The sequence below is a fragment of the Sphaeramia orbicularis genome, chromosome 6 (genome assembly GCF_902148855.1).
Source record: "Sphaeramia orbicularis chromosome 6, fSphaOr1.1, whole genome shotgun sequence".
Taxonomy (NCBI): domain Eukaryota; kingdom Metazoa; phylum Chordata; class Actinopteri; order Kurtiformes; family Apogonidae; genus Sphaeramia; species Sphaeramia orbicularis.
This window is the reverse complement of record NC_043962.1, coordinates 33,333,793-33,349,486: the sequence shown is the minus strand read 5'-3', so window position 1 is coordinate 33,349,486 and position 15,694 is coordinate 33,333,793. Positions and strand designations below refer to the sequence as shown.

The 15,694-nt window shown below is 35.0% G+C and overlaps 1 protein-coding gene across 1 annotated transcript in view; it reads right to left on the bottom strand.

Annotated features, from left to right (window-relative positions):
- The window catches only part of cdhr5b (cadherin-related family member 5b), a 33,820-nt gene extending 18,959 nt beyond the window's left edge, over positions 1-14,861 (bottom strand). The window contains exons 1-6 of the mRNA XM_030135597.1: positions 14,771-14,861; positions 7,289-7,470; positions 5,294-5,383; positions 2,465-2,554; positions 1,583-1,684; positions 1,308-1,493 (exon numbers count right to left, since the gene is read on the bottom strand). Coding sequence (XP_029991457.1) covers positions 1,308-1,493; positions 1,583-1,684; positions 2,465-2,554; positions 5,294-5,383; positions 7,289-7,470; positions 14,771-14,861 — 741 coding nt within the window. The remainder of the gene's footprint in view (positions 1-1,307; positions 1,494-1,582; positions 1,685-2,464; positions 2,555-5,293; positions 5,384-7,288; positions 7,471-14,770) is intronic.
- Between the last annotated feature and the right edge of the window lie 833 nt (positions 14,862-15,694).

The window sequence follows — 15,694 nt, the reverse complement described above, 5'->3', positions numbered from 1 at the left end:
CAGTTTACCTGTTAGTGGTGAGAATGTTATGGCTGATCAGTGTACACAGCCTGGCCAAAAAAAAAGGTGTCACCTGGATTTCATTCAGCAAATAATTCACATCCTTCTATTGGATAATTACTGCAGTGAATAATCTGTGTCAGAGTATCTTCTCGTTTCTTAAACAACCATCAGCATAAAGATTGGACTGCTCTTAAATGGAAAAAGGTCATGTTGGTCTGATGAGTCCAGAATGACCCTGTTCCAGAACGATGGGTGCATCAGGGTGAGAAGAGAGGCAGATGAAGTGATTACCCATCATGCCTAGTGCCTACAGTACAAGCCTGTGGGGTCAGTGTTATGATCTAGGGTTGGTTCTGTTGATCAGGTCTAGGTTCAGCAATGTTATGTGTCAAAAGTTGGTGGAAATAAATGCATGTTACAGTCAGAGCTAAAGGGAATCCAATGAAATATTACAACATGGGGCTTTTTTGGGCCTCGTTGCCTAAAATGTTACGGTCACACACTGAAATCAGAGCGTAAAATTAACAAAGCTGTGGTTATTCTTTCTGATTTGGTTATTGGTGTAAAATTAGTGATGAAGTGATAGTTGTTTCACATATGTTATGAGTTTAACCCATGAAGACTCAGTGCTACTTTCATAGCAGTTCCTATATAATTTTTTCCTTTCAATTTAGCCTTTCTGAAGTGATTTATCACCATTTATTGTAATTTTATCCTCTGTGTTTTGCATTGTTTCAGTGAAAATCATGTATTTTCCTATATTTAATTCACTGATCATGCAGATGTTCATAAAAGTTCAGATTGAAGTTGAGGATTATTTTATCAGAAACAGAGGAAACTTAAAAAAAAAAAAAAAAAAAAAAGTGGCTTATTCAATAAAATCTATTATTAACTGAACAGAAAACAAGCATCTCCATCCACGGTCATTGATCCAACTCCGTGGGTTTTACTGGTGAATCAATGTTGTAGAAGATGACAGTGTTTCCACGGTAACCGCAGAGCCTTGGAACGTCCAAATGGGTCATATCTGATGACCATGAAAAGATGACAAACTATATTTTACACCAATTATTTACATGTATTGATAGGATTAGTGGATCAACAGGTTAGATCAGTAGATGACTATGGATGCCGGTGGATATGTGGGTCTTTATGAGTTAAATCCCTCTATATTCAGAGGTCGTATGTTTATGATAATGACATACTACATTAGGTAACACAAATGACACTAATATATCTCATATAATACATTTCGGAACAATGAACAGGTGTATTTTTTGACCGACCAAACTGAAGTGTCAGACCTCTTGTTCATTTAAGTTGACTCTGCCAGTGTATCCAAGGCTCTGGCAGATCACCGCCGCTCCTACTTCAGTCATCGTACAGGGCTGGAACCACGGCGGTCTGTTGTCTATATCTACGATTGTGACCATGATGGTGGTGGTGGCTGAGTGTGACGGTTTGATATCTGACGGCGGCAACGGAGTGTCCTTACAAACAGAAAGAAACAGATTATCAGATGAACAGAGAAGCATTAAACTACTTTTTGTGCATCACTGTCATATTTGTCATCTCTTACCTGAACTTTCAGTATCAGCTGGACATTTTTCACCTTGTCATAGTCAAGAGGTGCCTGAACAAGAATGCGAGGCTGGGTGTCTGACTGCAGGGCAAAGGCATTCTGCAGAAATGAAACAAGAGAAGAAGAGCTGGAATAATAGGAGGATTCCTCTAGATCACAGGTGTCAAACAGGCAGCCCGAGGGCCAAATCTGGCCCGCCAAAGGGTCCAGTCTGGCCCCTGGGATGAATTTGTGAAATGCAAAAATTACACTGAAGATATTAACGATCAGTGGTGTTGAAATCATTTTATTTCAGGTTCCACGTACAGATGCATACAAGCCAATTAGTTCTCAAGTGGACCAGAGCAGTAAAATATTATCATAATAACCTATAAATAATGACAACTGCAAATTTTCTCTTTTTTTTTGGGTGCAAAACAGCTAAATTACATGAAAATGTTTATATTACCAAACTATAGTTTTACAAAAAATTTGAATAACCTGAACAAATATGAACAAATGGAAATGTCTTAAGAAAAGTAAATGCAATTTTACCGACATTCTGTTATTAAATGTTCTGTGTATTTGTAGATCCACTGTGATCTGTAAGTTATAAGGTACACATGTAAATGATAAACAGAGGCAGAATAGTTTTTAAATTGCACTTATTTTTCTTAAGACATTTCAAGTTGTTCCTATTATTCAGATTTTTAAGGAAACTTTATAGATGTAAACATTATCATCATTTAATTTTACTTTTTTCACTGTTTTTATTTTACTGGCTCGGCCCACTGGAGATCAAATTAGGCTGAACGCGGCCCCTGAACTAAAATAAGTTTGACACCCCTGCTCTAGATGTATTCACTGAGAGACTGAACATAAAGAAACACAAAGCCTTACTGTTTCAGATGTCAGTGTGTAGAACAGCTGGCTGACTGTGTCTGGGTCATCTGCAGGAAACTGGCCAACAGTTGTACCCACAGGAGAGAACTGGAACAAAAACCATCAAAAACAGTCAGACTGATCAAATACTAACAGGAATAGATACAAATGACCCACAATTTAGAAACTGCTGGAATGGATTCAGACGGCAAGTGAAAAGTCTCAGTTGTGTATATGGGTGCTTCTGGATTTATTCTGGTACGTGGCACTTTGCCAGCTTTTAGACTCAACAATAAAAGAGAAATGTAGACATATACTGACAGGCAATAGAAAGTTTGAGGTCGAAATGTCTGCATATTTCTACTTGTAGGGGGGTTGTAATCATTCATTGTGGATTTCTTGATGACTTAGTGCTTGGGTAGTTGACATAATGATGAGTTGTCATGTTGTCATTGTACATGGGTTTGTCTCTTTGCAAAGTGGACCAAATACACATTGAGCAACACTCAGTGGGTATCTGCACAATTTGAGGATTGGTTTTGAAGGCCTATATAAAGGCCCAAAAAGGCCACCATTGTTAGTCCAGTGAACGGCATCATGCCACGTCTATCAGGTGAACAACGTCTCCAGGCACTGGGTACGGTGGAGGCCGGTTTGAGCTCCAGTGATATAGCCAGGCGTATGTATGGGCTGTTCCCAAACCACAGTCAGAAACCTGTTTGAACGCCACAACACCACAGGCTCTGCTGACGATAGACCGCGTCCAGAGCAAGAGAGAGTGACAACTCCCGACCAGGACCGCTACTGTTGTGACTTTGTGTTTGGCAGGTGCCATTTTCTTTTGTTAAGTTTTTTGTTTTGAAATTATTCTTGAAACTTTAGATTTTTTTTGTATGCCAATATCCTAAACAACTGATTCATATGTAAAAATTCCAGTTTAGGGTTTCAAAATAAAAATTATGTCAAAAAATATGGTCTCAAAGTTTTCATTGACTGTGAGTGTATATCCCCCCAGGATATACCTAAGAATGACCTCAGATGAATGTAAAAGAAATTATACTCTTGCTCTTAGCCCTCCCAAAATTAATGAATTTTTAATAAAATATTGGGGCCAAAAATTGGACCAAAATTGGGTCAGGAAAAGCTACCTAGGTGTCAGTGCATTTGATCTGTAAAACATGGCTTGAAATGGTCTTATATACTGCTATAAATAAAGTCGAGTGAATTTGCAACAACACTCTCCCTTGCATATTTACTTCAATTCCCAAAATGTACCTGTAAGAGAATAAAAAGATATTTGAAAAAAATTGCAGAGCTAAAAATAGTGGTGCAGAATTTTTTAATATAAAAATAATATAAAATATGAAAATGTGTTTTTACCTGAAAAATTGTTTCTCTTTTTTCTCAGTAAAGGCTTGTTTTTAAAATAGACCCAAAGTGCTTCCACACTTGCTTCATAAGATTAGTTTGCATCTAGTTTGAATTTTTAGCCCCTCTGTCCTGTTTTTAGGGACCAGTTTCATAGAAGCACCCATATATATTTTTATTGTGTTTTATTGTGTTCATAATTCTATGTATATAGTATATACAGTTTTATAGTTTTCTGTGTTTTATACTTTTTCTGTTACTCTCTGTATTATTCAGCTGCTGTTACAAACCCAATGTCCTTGACTGGGGATAAATAAAGTCTTATCTTATCTTCTTGATAGCTCTTTTAGGCTCAACTGGACTAATTTTGTTCTTTTGAAAACATTTCGTCTTTCTTCCAAGAGATTCCTTCAGTTCAGAACTGAGGAAATCTCTTGGATAAAAAGCAAAACAAGTCCAGTTGAACCCAGAGGAACAACCAAGAAGAAAAATGACCTGGGAAAATGAGAATTTATATAGATATCTTATCTTATCTTACCTTACTTTACCTTACCTTACCTTACCTTACCTTACCTTACTTTACTTTACTTTACTTTACTTTACTTTACCTTACCTTACCTGATCGTATCTGTATCCTACCTTAAAATCTTCATGTGGCGATATAACCGTCAAAGACCTAAACAGCGACCTAAAGCATCTAATGATCTAAAATGTTTAATAACAGTTGAACCACTAAACCTATCAATACATGGAAATAATTAAGGTAAAATTCATTTTCTCAGCTTTTCATCGTCATCACATTTGACCCATTTGGACTTTTAGGTGCTCCATAATAACCATGGAAACGCCAACATTTTCTACAACATTGATTCACCAATAAAAAACATGTAGTTTGATGCTTATGTGTATATTCAATTCATGAAATATGTTTTTTTTTACTCAGTTTTTCTTCAGTTTTAATAACTATCAAATTTAATAAACCCAACTACATGGCCAGTGAATTAAATGTAGGAAAACACCGTATTTTGATGGAAAAAAAAACAAAATACAAAGGATAATATTAGAATAAATGATGATAAAGCACTTAGGAAAGGTTAAATGTAAAGAAAATGCATTTGGAAGTCACCACAAAAATAGTATGAGGTCTTTAGGGATTCATTTGTGTGTTTTTTTTTACTTACAAAGTTGTAAAACAAATTGTTTTCAGTCACATTCCTCTTTTTAATTCCAATTTATACACCTAATTACACTACTAATTACATTCTGTGTCCCAGTTACACTTTATCTATCGAGAATAAATCACATTATCACAACTATTTCATGAGAAGAGGTATAAATATTTAATTCCAACTTAATGGGAAACAGTGTATATAAATCTGGTTAGAAGTTTAAATAAGTAAAATAAAGAACGAAATATAAGAATAAATAACTCAACTGTCAAGTTTGATAAAGGGTCATTGTTAATTTGCATGTACTTACCTCATTGACGTTGGCATTATAGACGCTTTGAGAAAAGACTGGAGCGTTATCATTCACATCTTGTAGTATAACAAATGTGTTTTTAGTGACCTGCAATTAAACACACACTTTGCATTAATACATTAATGTTATTCATCATTCCTACTTTATTTGATGGATAATTTACTTTGATTATTATATCATGATATGTAACATCTTCTGTGTTTTTATTATTTTTATTAGCAAAAAGCAAACAAAAATTATAATGTGATACGGTTCTTATTTATCAAAAGGTGCAAATACATAAATCAACTGTTTTAGACTTATAACACAGTGTTGGCATAAAGTTAACATAAAATAAAATAATGTTGTTAATTGCAATCCTTTGTCAACTGAAATTTTAATGTTATCACAATTCAATCAGACTTCTAGGAAAGGTCCTTAAATACATGGCTGAGAGGTTCCACAAAAGACACATACGTGATTATATTACAAAATATATGCAACTGTTACAATCACTGGCAGTGGAATATGGTATGATTTTAAGATTATTTTATCGTGGCCCCCCCTGCTTGCCCTATGGGGGCGTCCTGTTCCCTGGGTTGAGCCTGGGCTGGACGCAAGCCTCCTGGTTGTGGTTTCAATTTTCTGACTTTCACCAGTGAACTCTTGTACGTGCTCGCACAAGGGTATCAACAACTTATCCTGTGTTTTTTGGAATCTTTAATTACAGTATTATTTCACTACTCAAGGTTGAGTGTTACATGTTATAAATTCCTTGCAATATGGGTTGATGACAAAATTACTCCCCAAGCTCACACTGCTCATCACTGTCTGTCTTAGACAAAAAATAGGTATCTCTACAGGATAATTAGCTCCGCCAAGGAGGTTATGTTTTTGTTGCTGTTGGTTTGTCTGTTGGTCTGTGTGCAAGATAACTCAAAAAGTTATGGATGGATTTGGATGAAAATTTCAGGAAATGTTGATACTGGCACAAGGAACGAATGATTAAATTTTGGTGGTGATCGGGGGTGGGGGCACTGATCTGTCTTGCGTGGAGGTCTGTGCTCTCCGAGTGCTTTTCTAGAAAAGACAGCACAGACCCCTGCCAAGGCAGATCAGTGGCCCTCCCCACCCCCCCACCCCCAATCACCACCAAAATTTAATCATTTGTTCCTTGTGCCAGTATCAACATTTCCTGATATTTTCATCCAAATCCAGGGCACTGATCTGCCTTGGCGGAGGTCTGCGCTCTCCAAGTGCTTCTAGTTAATCATTTTTTTTTCCATATTTGGAAGAAAGAGGCAGAGGCAGAGGCAGTTTTCTTGTAAGTACTGGGCTATGGCCCTGCCACCAAGACAGGTGTGGTAGGTGCTGGCATCTTTATATAAGAGGTTCTTATTGGAAAATTGCTTTATTACTTCTGCCAAGGAACAGCAGAGGTTATGTTTTCATTGGGGTTTGTCTGTCTGTGTGTCTGTTTGTCTGTTAGCAGGATAACTCAAGAACAAACAAACAAATGCGCAAGTATTACAGAGATAGAGATTTTACATAAGTTCCTACAGACAATACAGTTTCTTGACTTTATGGGGACCACGTGAGCAAAATTTCCGTGGTGTTACTTTAACCAAGTACACGTCAAAATGAACCATCCCAACTCTGTGGACATTCATGTTTATATTACAATATGGAACAACAGCTTCATCATGAAACTGCTCAACCTCCATCAAAACATATGGAAGGTCAAAACACTGTAGCTCTGTGAGTTCATGTGATAACCTCACCATACTCCTCAAATAACTGCAGGACATATTCATGGATTTTTGTAAACCTGTCAGAATATGGAGAAATATTATTAGAACTTTCCAAACTTGCTGACCTCTCCGCCATCATTGCAGATGATCCAGAGATGATAAACAGTCACCCCCATCTGTAAACAAATTAAACTGTAGATCAACCTTCAAGTGATGAAACACAGACCATGGGATCGTAGGAGATTTGTTCACCAGGACCTACCTCGTAGTCCAGAACCTCTGTTGCTATCAGGTTGTTTCCTTCAATTGCGAATGGGTTTGGGGTATTTTCTGGTGCCAACAGTTGGACTGTCAGGGTCACCCCTGCCTGTACAGGGATCGAAGCGACAACTGCACCCACTGCATTGTTTTCTTGAAAACTCACCTCACTTGGAGGAGAACATACTGTGGAGAGAGAAGCTCAGTGTTGTTATACTCAAACAAGGAGCCGGGTAAACAATTATCTAGAGGAGAATCTGAGGCTCCACTTTTTGGAGAGTAAATTTTAAGAGCGCACCCAGAAGGGGAAGCAAGGGGTATTGTTTTTTTTTTTTTTTTGGTTCGGTTTGTTTGTTTATTAACACTCTAGCAGCAAAACTATTGGTTGAATTCATATAAATTAGGTTTATAGATTGCCAGTGACCCAGAATAGATGTGGTTACATTTTGGGAAAAGAAGGTCAAAGTTAAAAATTTTTATGAATTTAATTTTTTTTTTCTCCCATTTACTTGTAATGAGAGAAATTTCAAATGTCTATAAAAACATCAATTTTGTTTCAATTTACTTCATACTTGGCACGTATATAGAGGCAATTGATATTCTGACAGCACACGCATAGACATGATAACATCAGCTGGATCGATGCCAAAATAAGATACAATATGTGCGAGGGGTGGGGTTTATTGTGCCTGGCACCACTTGTTATAATTTGTATCCGCATGTAGATTTGTTTTTATGGTGAAATAACATATTCAATAAAAACCATAAGAGATGACAAAAAACAAGAATTAAAGAGTAAAATAATATGTCCAAATATTATAAATAAATATATATAGTAGCAGGAACAATGCTGTTTTTCTTGGGGCTAAAAATGTCCATTTGGGGGGAGGAAGTCACCGTGTAAAGCACAGGTGCCAAACATACGGCCCCTGGGCCAAAACCGGCCCATCATATGGTCCACTCCGGCCTGTGAAATGCAGAAAATTACACTGAGATATTAACTATCAAGGCCGTTAAAATAATTTTAGTTCATGTTCCACATGAAAGTGGACCAGACCAGTAAAATACCATCATAATAACCTATAAATAATGACAACTCCAAATTTTTGTCTTTGTTTTAGTGTAAAAAAAAAAAAGGGAAAATTACATGAATATGTTTACATTTACAAACTATCCTTTCACAAAAATTGTGAATAACTCGAACAAATGTGAAAAACCCAAAATTTCTTAAGAGAATTAAGTGCAATTTTAACAATATTCTGCCTGTTATTAAATGTTTTGTGTATGTGTAGATGCACTGTGATCTGTACATTGTATTGCACATGTGTAAATAATAAACTGGGGCATAATATGACTAAAATTGCACTTAATTTTCTTAAGATATTTCAGGTTGTTCGTGTTATTCACATTTTCAAGAAAACTTTGTACATGTAAAAATTTTCATAATCGTCGGCTTCCTGATAAAACCTACTAAGTGACATTTTTGGTTGGGAATAAAAACCTGCTATCTCCCCTATTATAGCTTCAAATTTCAGTCTCCTGTCAAAGTTGTTTACATTCCATCATAAGTACCAACATTAAAGGAACAGATATTTTTTTTGTCATATTTCACAGTTTCCTGTTATATAAACAGTTTTTTGTTTCTCCTGTAAAATTTGCCAAAAGTTACATAGCAGGTTTGATCAGGAAGCCAACGTAATGTAAACTTACTTTGTTTCACTGGTTATTTTACTAGTTTAGCCCACTTCAGATCATATTGGCCTGAATGTGGCCCCTGAACTAAAATGAGTGTGACACCTCTGGTGTAAAGGGTGGGGGTCATCATCTAAAATGGGTCTTGTCATTAACTGCAGCTGTTTGGTCCATGGAGATGCTGGATAAAGCTGAGACTCGTCAATCAGCTGACTCAGCCATCTCACTATATGGTTTAACCCTTTATAGGGCACACATAGAAGTACCCTGAAATTCAAAATTTCAACCTTAGTGTCGTTGTTGGAGGACACAACAAAACATTATTACTTTTGTGAATTTTTCAAAATTTTTTATTGTTATGTAGAAAATCAAGGTCAGTGAAGTTATTATCTTTGGTTCCTTATCCTTAAGTGGCAAAAAAAAAAATTCAAGAAGTAAATATAAAAAATACAAGAAAAATGCACAGAAGGTTAAAGGAACATGTATTTTAGAACATTAGAATATCACCTTTAGAACATGACAACACCATGCGTGCTGATCCAGACCCCTGTCCACATCCACATGATCCCTTTGAACATCATTCCTTACATTAGTACCATTACTTCATGGTACCTAACAAAGCAGGTACACTCACTGTTCATGCAGAGGTGGACCTTACAGACCCTGTAGACCACATTGGACCTGAGATTGTTGACTCACTGTCCTCACTGTAACTTTCACTGTCTTGTAATATGTGTGGAAATGACCAAAAATAGTCACTTATCCAATAAAGGGTCAAGGAATTTGCCTCCTTCGATGTTATATGGCCAAACATTGACACTAAAGAAAAACAGATTCAAAGACAGTACAATAAAACATGATCATTATAGTGATGGGAAAATTGGGTAAAAAATGAAAAATGTGACGAGGACCCCCAGTGGAAGGAGGTGGGGTATGGGTTTGAGACACTTCATTTGACTGAAATGAAAATGTCCCAGGCTCTTCTTGCCTTAATAGTGGAGGAGAATTGTCAAATACTCAATTAATTTATTTGTTTTATTTAAAACGCATCATGGGAGAAATGGTTAATGAATAAATTAGGTGTAATATACAGTTATTTATTTATTTTTATATAAAGTTGTATAAAGTCTCTCCATGGGTCAGTTCATCCACATTACACTACATTGAAAATGTGAAAAATCTCAGGAACAGTTTGACAAATGTTGCAAAATTTGACATAGATATGCACTTGGATTCAAGAATGATCTGAAAAAAATTTGGTGGCTGAAGTTTAAGGGTCATGGTCACTGTGCTTTTATGTATGTCATTCTAATAAATGTAATATTTCAGAAACGCCTTGAAGAAATTTCATCAAACTTGACTAAAACATCCACTTGGACTAAAGGATGAACTAATTACATTTTTATGGCAAAATATCAAAGATCAAAATTGCTAATTAAATAAACTCAATAAAGTAAAAAAAAATGTTAGTAATTGTAAGTTGGTAGAAATTAAGGGAAATTCATAAGCAGTTTATAATATAAGTGTATGGATGCATCTGACCGAATACGTTATGCACCATCTGAGACCCTTAATGTAGTGTTTTCTGTAAATTCACCACCGCATCTACTTCTTTTATGTAACTTTTTTGTGATTGGGCTTCTCCTGTTGACATCACAATACTATGAATTGTGGGTAACCCTCTCAGGCAATCGTAGTTGGGTCAATATATAATTGAGAAACTTTTTGAGTTCCCTTTACTGGGTAGCATAGTTGACAGGTATAGTTGATATTATTGCTGTTTTCAGGCCTAAAATCAACATAACCATAACACCACATGACTTTTTTACAGAATGATTCCTCTAAATATCATATATACAATTGAGTAAAATTTAAATTGAAAGTAATTTATGAAGATATTGTAGTAACATTGGTGACATAAGAGTGTGATAAATACACACCTGACTCACACACTACTTTATATTAAATAACTAAGAGGAGACAGAACATACTTTGGAGTCTTGCCAGTGTTTTCCTCAGGAGGAAATGACATCATGTGGAGCAGGTCATGTGATTTGGAATTAACACACTTCCTTAAGAGGTGTTTTTGTAATGGGGAAACTTAGCTGAAAGTGATTTCTCCAACAGAGATGCAATTTGTTATTTTCCATATAAAATTTAATATATTGCCAAAAAAGAAATCTCTGTCATGATTATCTCAACTTAATAAAAAGAACACAATCAAAACATTTTTGAATCAGCTCATTTTATTATTGTTTAGCTAATTAGAAGGTGGTTGTTATTAAATTCGGATTGTTATTTAGTTGACATTTTAGTATATCTAGTCATTTATTAATTATTTATTAATCATTTATTAATAAGTGATTGTTTCCGTAATTAAATAGTTATGGAATTTTTAAAGACGTGATCATAATGAACATAAAAACATTTTTTTTACGTTTAATAAAGATGCATGCAAGATATATCCCATCAACTTCAAAAGTCCCTCAATTATATATATATATATATATATATATATATATATATATACTGTGTATTGACCCAGTTTGCTAATGAATTCTCTGCAGCTGATGAGTTGACACTTTGCACACTTGCAAGCTTGAATCTCTTGTCAGTAATGTTCTCACAGTGACACAGGCTTTTATCCCTCTTTAACCCTTTCATGCATAGTGGTCACTACAGTGGACAACTATTCTATAGCTGTTCTCTGTATATTCATGGGTTTTGTTGTTTTAGTTTCGTATCAGCCAACACAGTGGACGCTCATGCATTATCCCATACGCTGACATTCACACCATTAACTGTAACTTTGCCGTTCTTCGTAAACCTGATCTGCACAAACATGTTTGTAAAACAATTGTGAGCTATTGTTATTAGACTGTAATTAACAGGTTTTTTAGACAAAAAGGGCTTTTTTTTTTTGCATATTATCTCCATGAAGTGAGTAATGGCTAGTATAAGTGTAAGTTAAAATGTGAGAAAACATCAGATTAGCTGCATTAAAAATGTTTTTATTTCATAGTTTTCACACAGTAGATCAGTAAATACGTTTTGTTGCTTCAAAAATTAAACGCATGGTGTCCAGCTGGATGGATATTTTTGCAAAATAGGTTCATAAAAAAAAAAAAATTCAATCATATTGTTTTTTTAATGCCTAGAGAATTAAAAACACTCAGGAAAAAAAAAAATCTTGATTAAGCCTCTCATATTTCATGCATGAAAGGGCTGAAGTTGTTTTTTTTATTTTATTTTATTTTCTGCATTATTTGCATTCATCAGTTTGTGCTGCTTCTTGTCATGGGGACAGAGGTCACACTAAATAATGACTTTAACCTTTAGAACACATTTAGTTCAGTTTTGTGTGTCTTTTAAGGCTTTTAATGTTGTACGAGTATCTGAAGAAACGAGAATGAGAAATAAATATGTATGCTTGTTTTTAACCCTGCAAAATCAACAAAACTAGAGGAGGCCTACGACTTTTGGAGTAATACTGCACTGGGAGAATACTCCACTAAGTAAGTTAGGGTGTGCAAGTATTATCAGCTACATGTTCTTTAAATATGAAAGTAAAGCTATTCATTGTGCAATTAAATGGTTCATTGTACCACTGTGAAATGTGTATGTCACATGTTACTGTCGTAGATGTTCATTTGAGCTCAGTTTACCTGCTTGATATAATGTTGGTGGTTTAATCTGCTGTAATACATCATGTTCTATAAATTCAGTAAGATTCTCATCACATGTCCTTTGGAGAACCATGTATCTTTTAAATCAACTGTTCACAAGATCAGAAAAGTGGCCTTGTTTTCAGCTTAGTGATGATGCATTTCCAGCAAATCCAAGAAGAGTTTAAAAGAGTTTAACCCTATAAAACCATTTGTATCATATTTGCTACGCCAGGTTCCGAGACCTCTATATCATCAACAAGATCAATACTTTCCTTAAAAACCTGTTGTATGTTACCTGATACATTTGTTCTTCCCTCTGGTGGATTATCATCCCCCTGCAGCCAGTGGAATTGTTTTTTTGTGTTTTTTGTTTTTTCCTTTTTCAATATGGCTGCTATCGTTAACTCATCCACACACTTTTTGCAGGAAAGTCTTTGGTAATTTTCAAAAAGCTACATTAAGAAGAACATTTATATTGTTTATCATTTTTAAAAATAAGTACTTCAAGTACTGAAACAATGCATAGTTAGTTAATAATTGATTCTTTATGGTACAGTTTGTTAGTGTTAAAAACATGTGTATCAAATTTGATACAGCAGGTATATAAGGTACTTTATAAAAACAGCCAGTGTATTAAATGTAATTAGTGCTGGGCAGTGATTAAAATTTTTAATCGCAATTAATCACATGGATTTCTGTGATTTAATCACAATTAATCACATAGTTATATGGGGGGGTTTGCTGGCATCAACAGCGTGTATTGCCTCTAAGTGATATTTCAGATTTGAAGTACTCCGGTGATAAAAAAAAAAAAAAATTCCACTTGTCAGTGCTTACAGACAACTTTGGCCTTCTCAATCCCACCATCTGAAGACATTTAAAATAAAAATGTCCATGGAAAAGACCGGTTCTTTTCTCCATGTTTATGTCCACACCAGTTTATTTCCGGTTGTGAGTGATTGACAGGAGTCTTAGGCCCACTAATAAGTAATAAACCCAATAATATGTGATGTTCAGTTGTTAAAAGTAAGCAAAGGGGGCCCTCTAGAGGTCGAAATAAATTAAGCTAACGTATGTTTTGTCCTTTCGGTGTTCCCATAGTCAGTTTGGACAGAAGAAGGAACTCACAGACACGTTTCTTTCACTCTGTTTGTATGGCCTGAAAAACGTTTGCCTGTGAGTATTTTAGGTTCAGTTGTTGTAAGAATGAATAGTATAAAATATCTCTGATGTGAACTTTTGTTGCTGGATAAAAAGACGTAAATCTTAAATTAATCTGTAAATGCTAATCGTTAGCGTGTCTATGGATTTTCCCACTCAAGTTAGCATCGAGCTAGCAATCTTTTCCCCATTCATTTAAATGTATAATGCCATGTAAATGTACTAAGGCAATGAACAGAACTCAGAAATATTTTGTATGTATGTTGCAGTTTTACAGTGAGTGTACAGTAAAAGATTTGGACAAAAGTTTTGGGCATCCGGCTTTTCTTGGTAAACCTGTTGTCTATCTGCCGAGCTAATCACTACACACACACAAGCAGGGGCAGAAGAATATGAGTTAGAATAAAATGGCATTAACGTGAGATTAAAAAAAAATTGTTGGCTTAATGAATACGTTAACACGGTAATAATGCGTTAACTTGCCCAGCCCTAAATGTAATACAAAATTATATTGGAAACAAAATGATATGGGAAAATGTTTTGTTTGGATATTGTTAAATGGTCTAATAAACATCTCAGTTCTAAAACCTCAGAATTTTGTGGCTAGTTTTTGATGGGTCAGGTTTTACAGGGTTAAGCAGATTAAGAAGGAGCAGAATGTTTAGTCCCTAAAGTATTGCCTCATATTTCATTTTGTCACTGTTAAAATCAACACAGATAAAGATATATGTTAAAATTGTCAGACTTCTGTGGTGGAATAAAAAGTGAAATATTTATCTCAGGAATATATGAAGTTGAAATCCTATTTACTTAAAATACAAATACACAAGTGAAGCATCGGTACCTCCAATCTTCAGTTCAGTACTTGAGTATATGTTCCACTATTGTGAGCTTTTGGTTACTCCACCTGTTCTTTCCATCTTTTGCAGTCAGATAAAACAGATTTCAGCTCTAGATGTACTCACTCTGAGCATCAGCAGCACCGTGGATCAAAGCCAACAGCAGAAATACGAAACACATCTTCATATTCCTTTGTAGCTTCATGTTTGTGGACATCCGTATAGTGTTATGGAGGTCCTAGTCTCTGTACGTCCTGTCTAAACTGACCCTTGTTAGTCTCAGCTCTCTGCTTATCTGCTCTTTTTTATGACTTGTGTGGACTTTTCCCTCTCATAAAAACATGACATGCTCATCTGTTTGGTGGAAAGTCATATAACAGCTTTTATTAGCTCTTGATTAGTGTGAATATCTTTACGCAATTACAGAGGTTGAATTAATCAATATCACCTTTAATACAGTTTTTGTGCAGGAAACATTTTAACTAAAGCACGTTATCTGTGATCCTCTTTCATAAGCTCATGTTAAAGGTTAAAACACAAACTAATGAAGCAAATAATGGAACTAATTAAAGATTAAACATAGTCAGACCTCCAGACTTTGGTACTAAATGGTCTAGTAGGAGTTTGAATGAGAAACAATGTTGAAGCAGACAGTTATAAAATGCTGATACTTTATTTATACTCAACAGTTTTTTTTCCATCTTTATAATGGATTTACATTTTCCCCATCTAGACTTTCTGAAATATTTGTCATGTTCTGACCATAAAATATAATAAAAAACATAAAAACAGATTGAAACCCTAAAATAAATTTTGATTTCGATGTTTATTATGATAATTATTAACCCATAAAGTCCCAGGGCTACTTTTGTGGCACTTCCCAAATGGATTTTTCTCCATATTTAACATTTCTTAAGTCATTTATCACAAATTATTGTGATATTATCTTCTTTATTTTGTGTTTCTTCAGTGAATATCAGGTATTTTTCCATATTTAACTGATCATTGTTACAGAAATTTTTCTCTGCTGCTGGTGAATAATGAAATAGA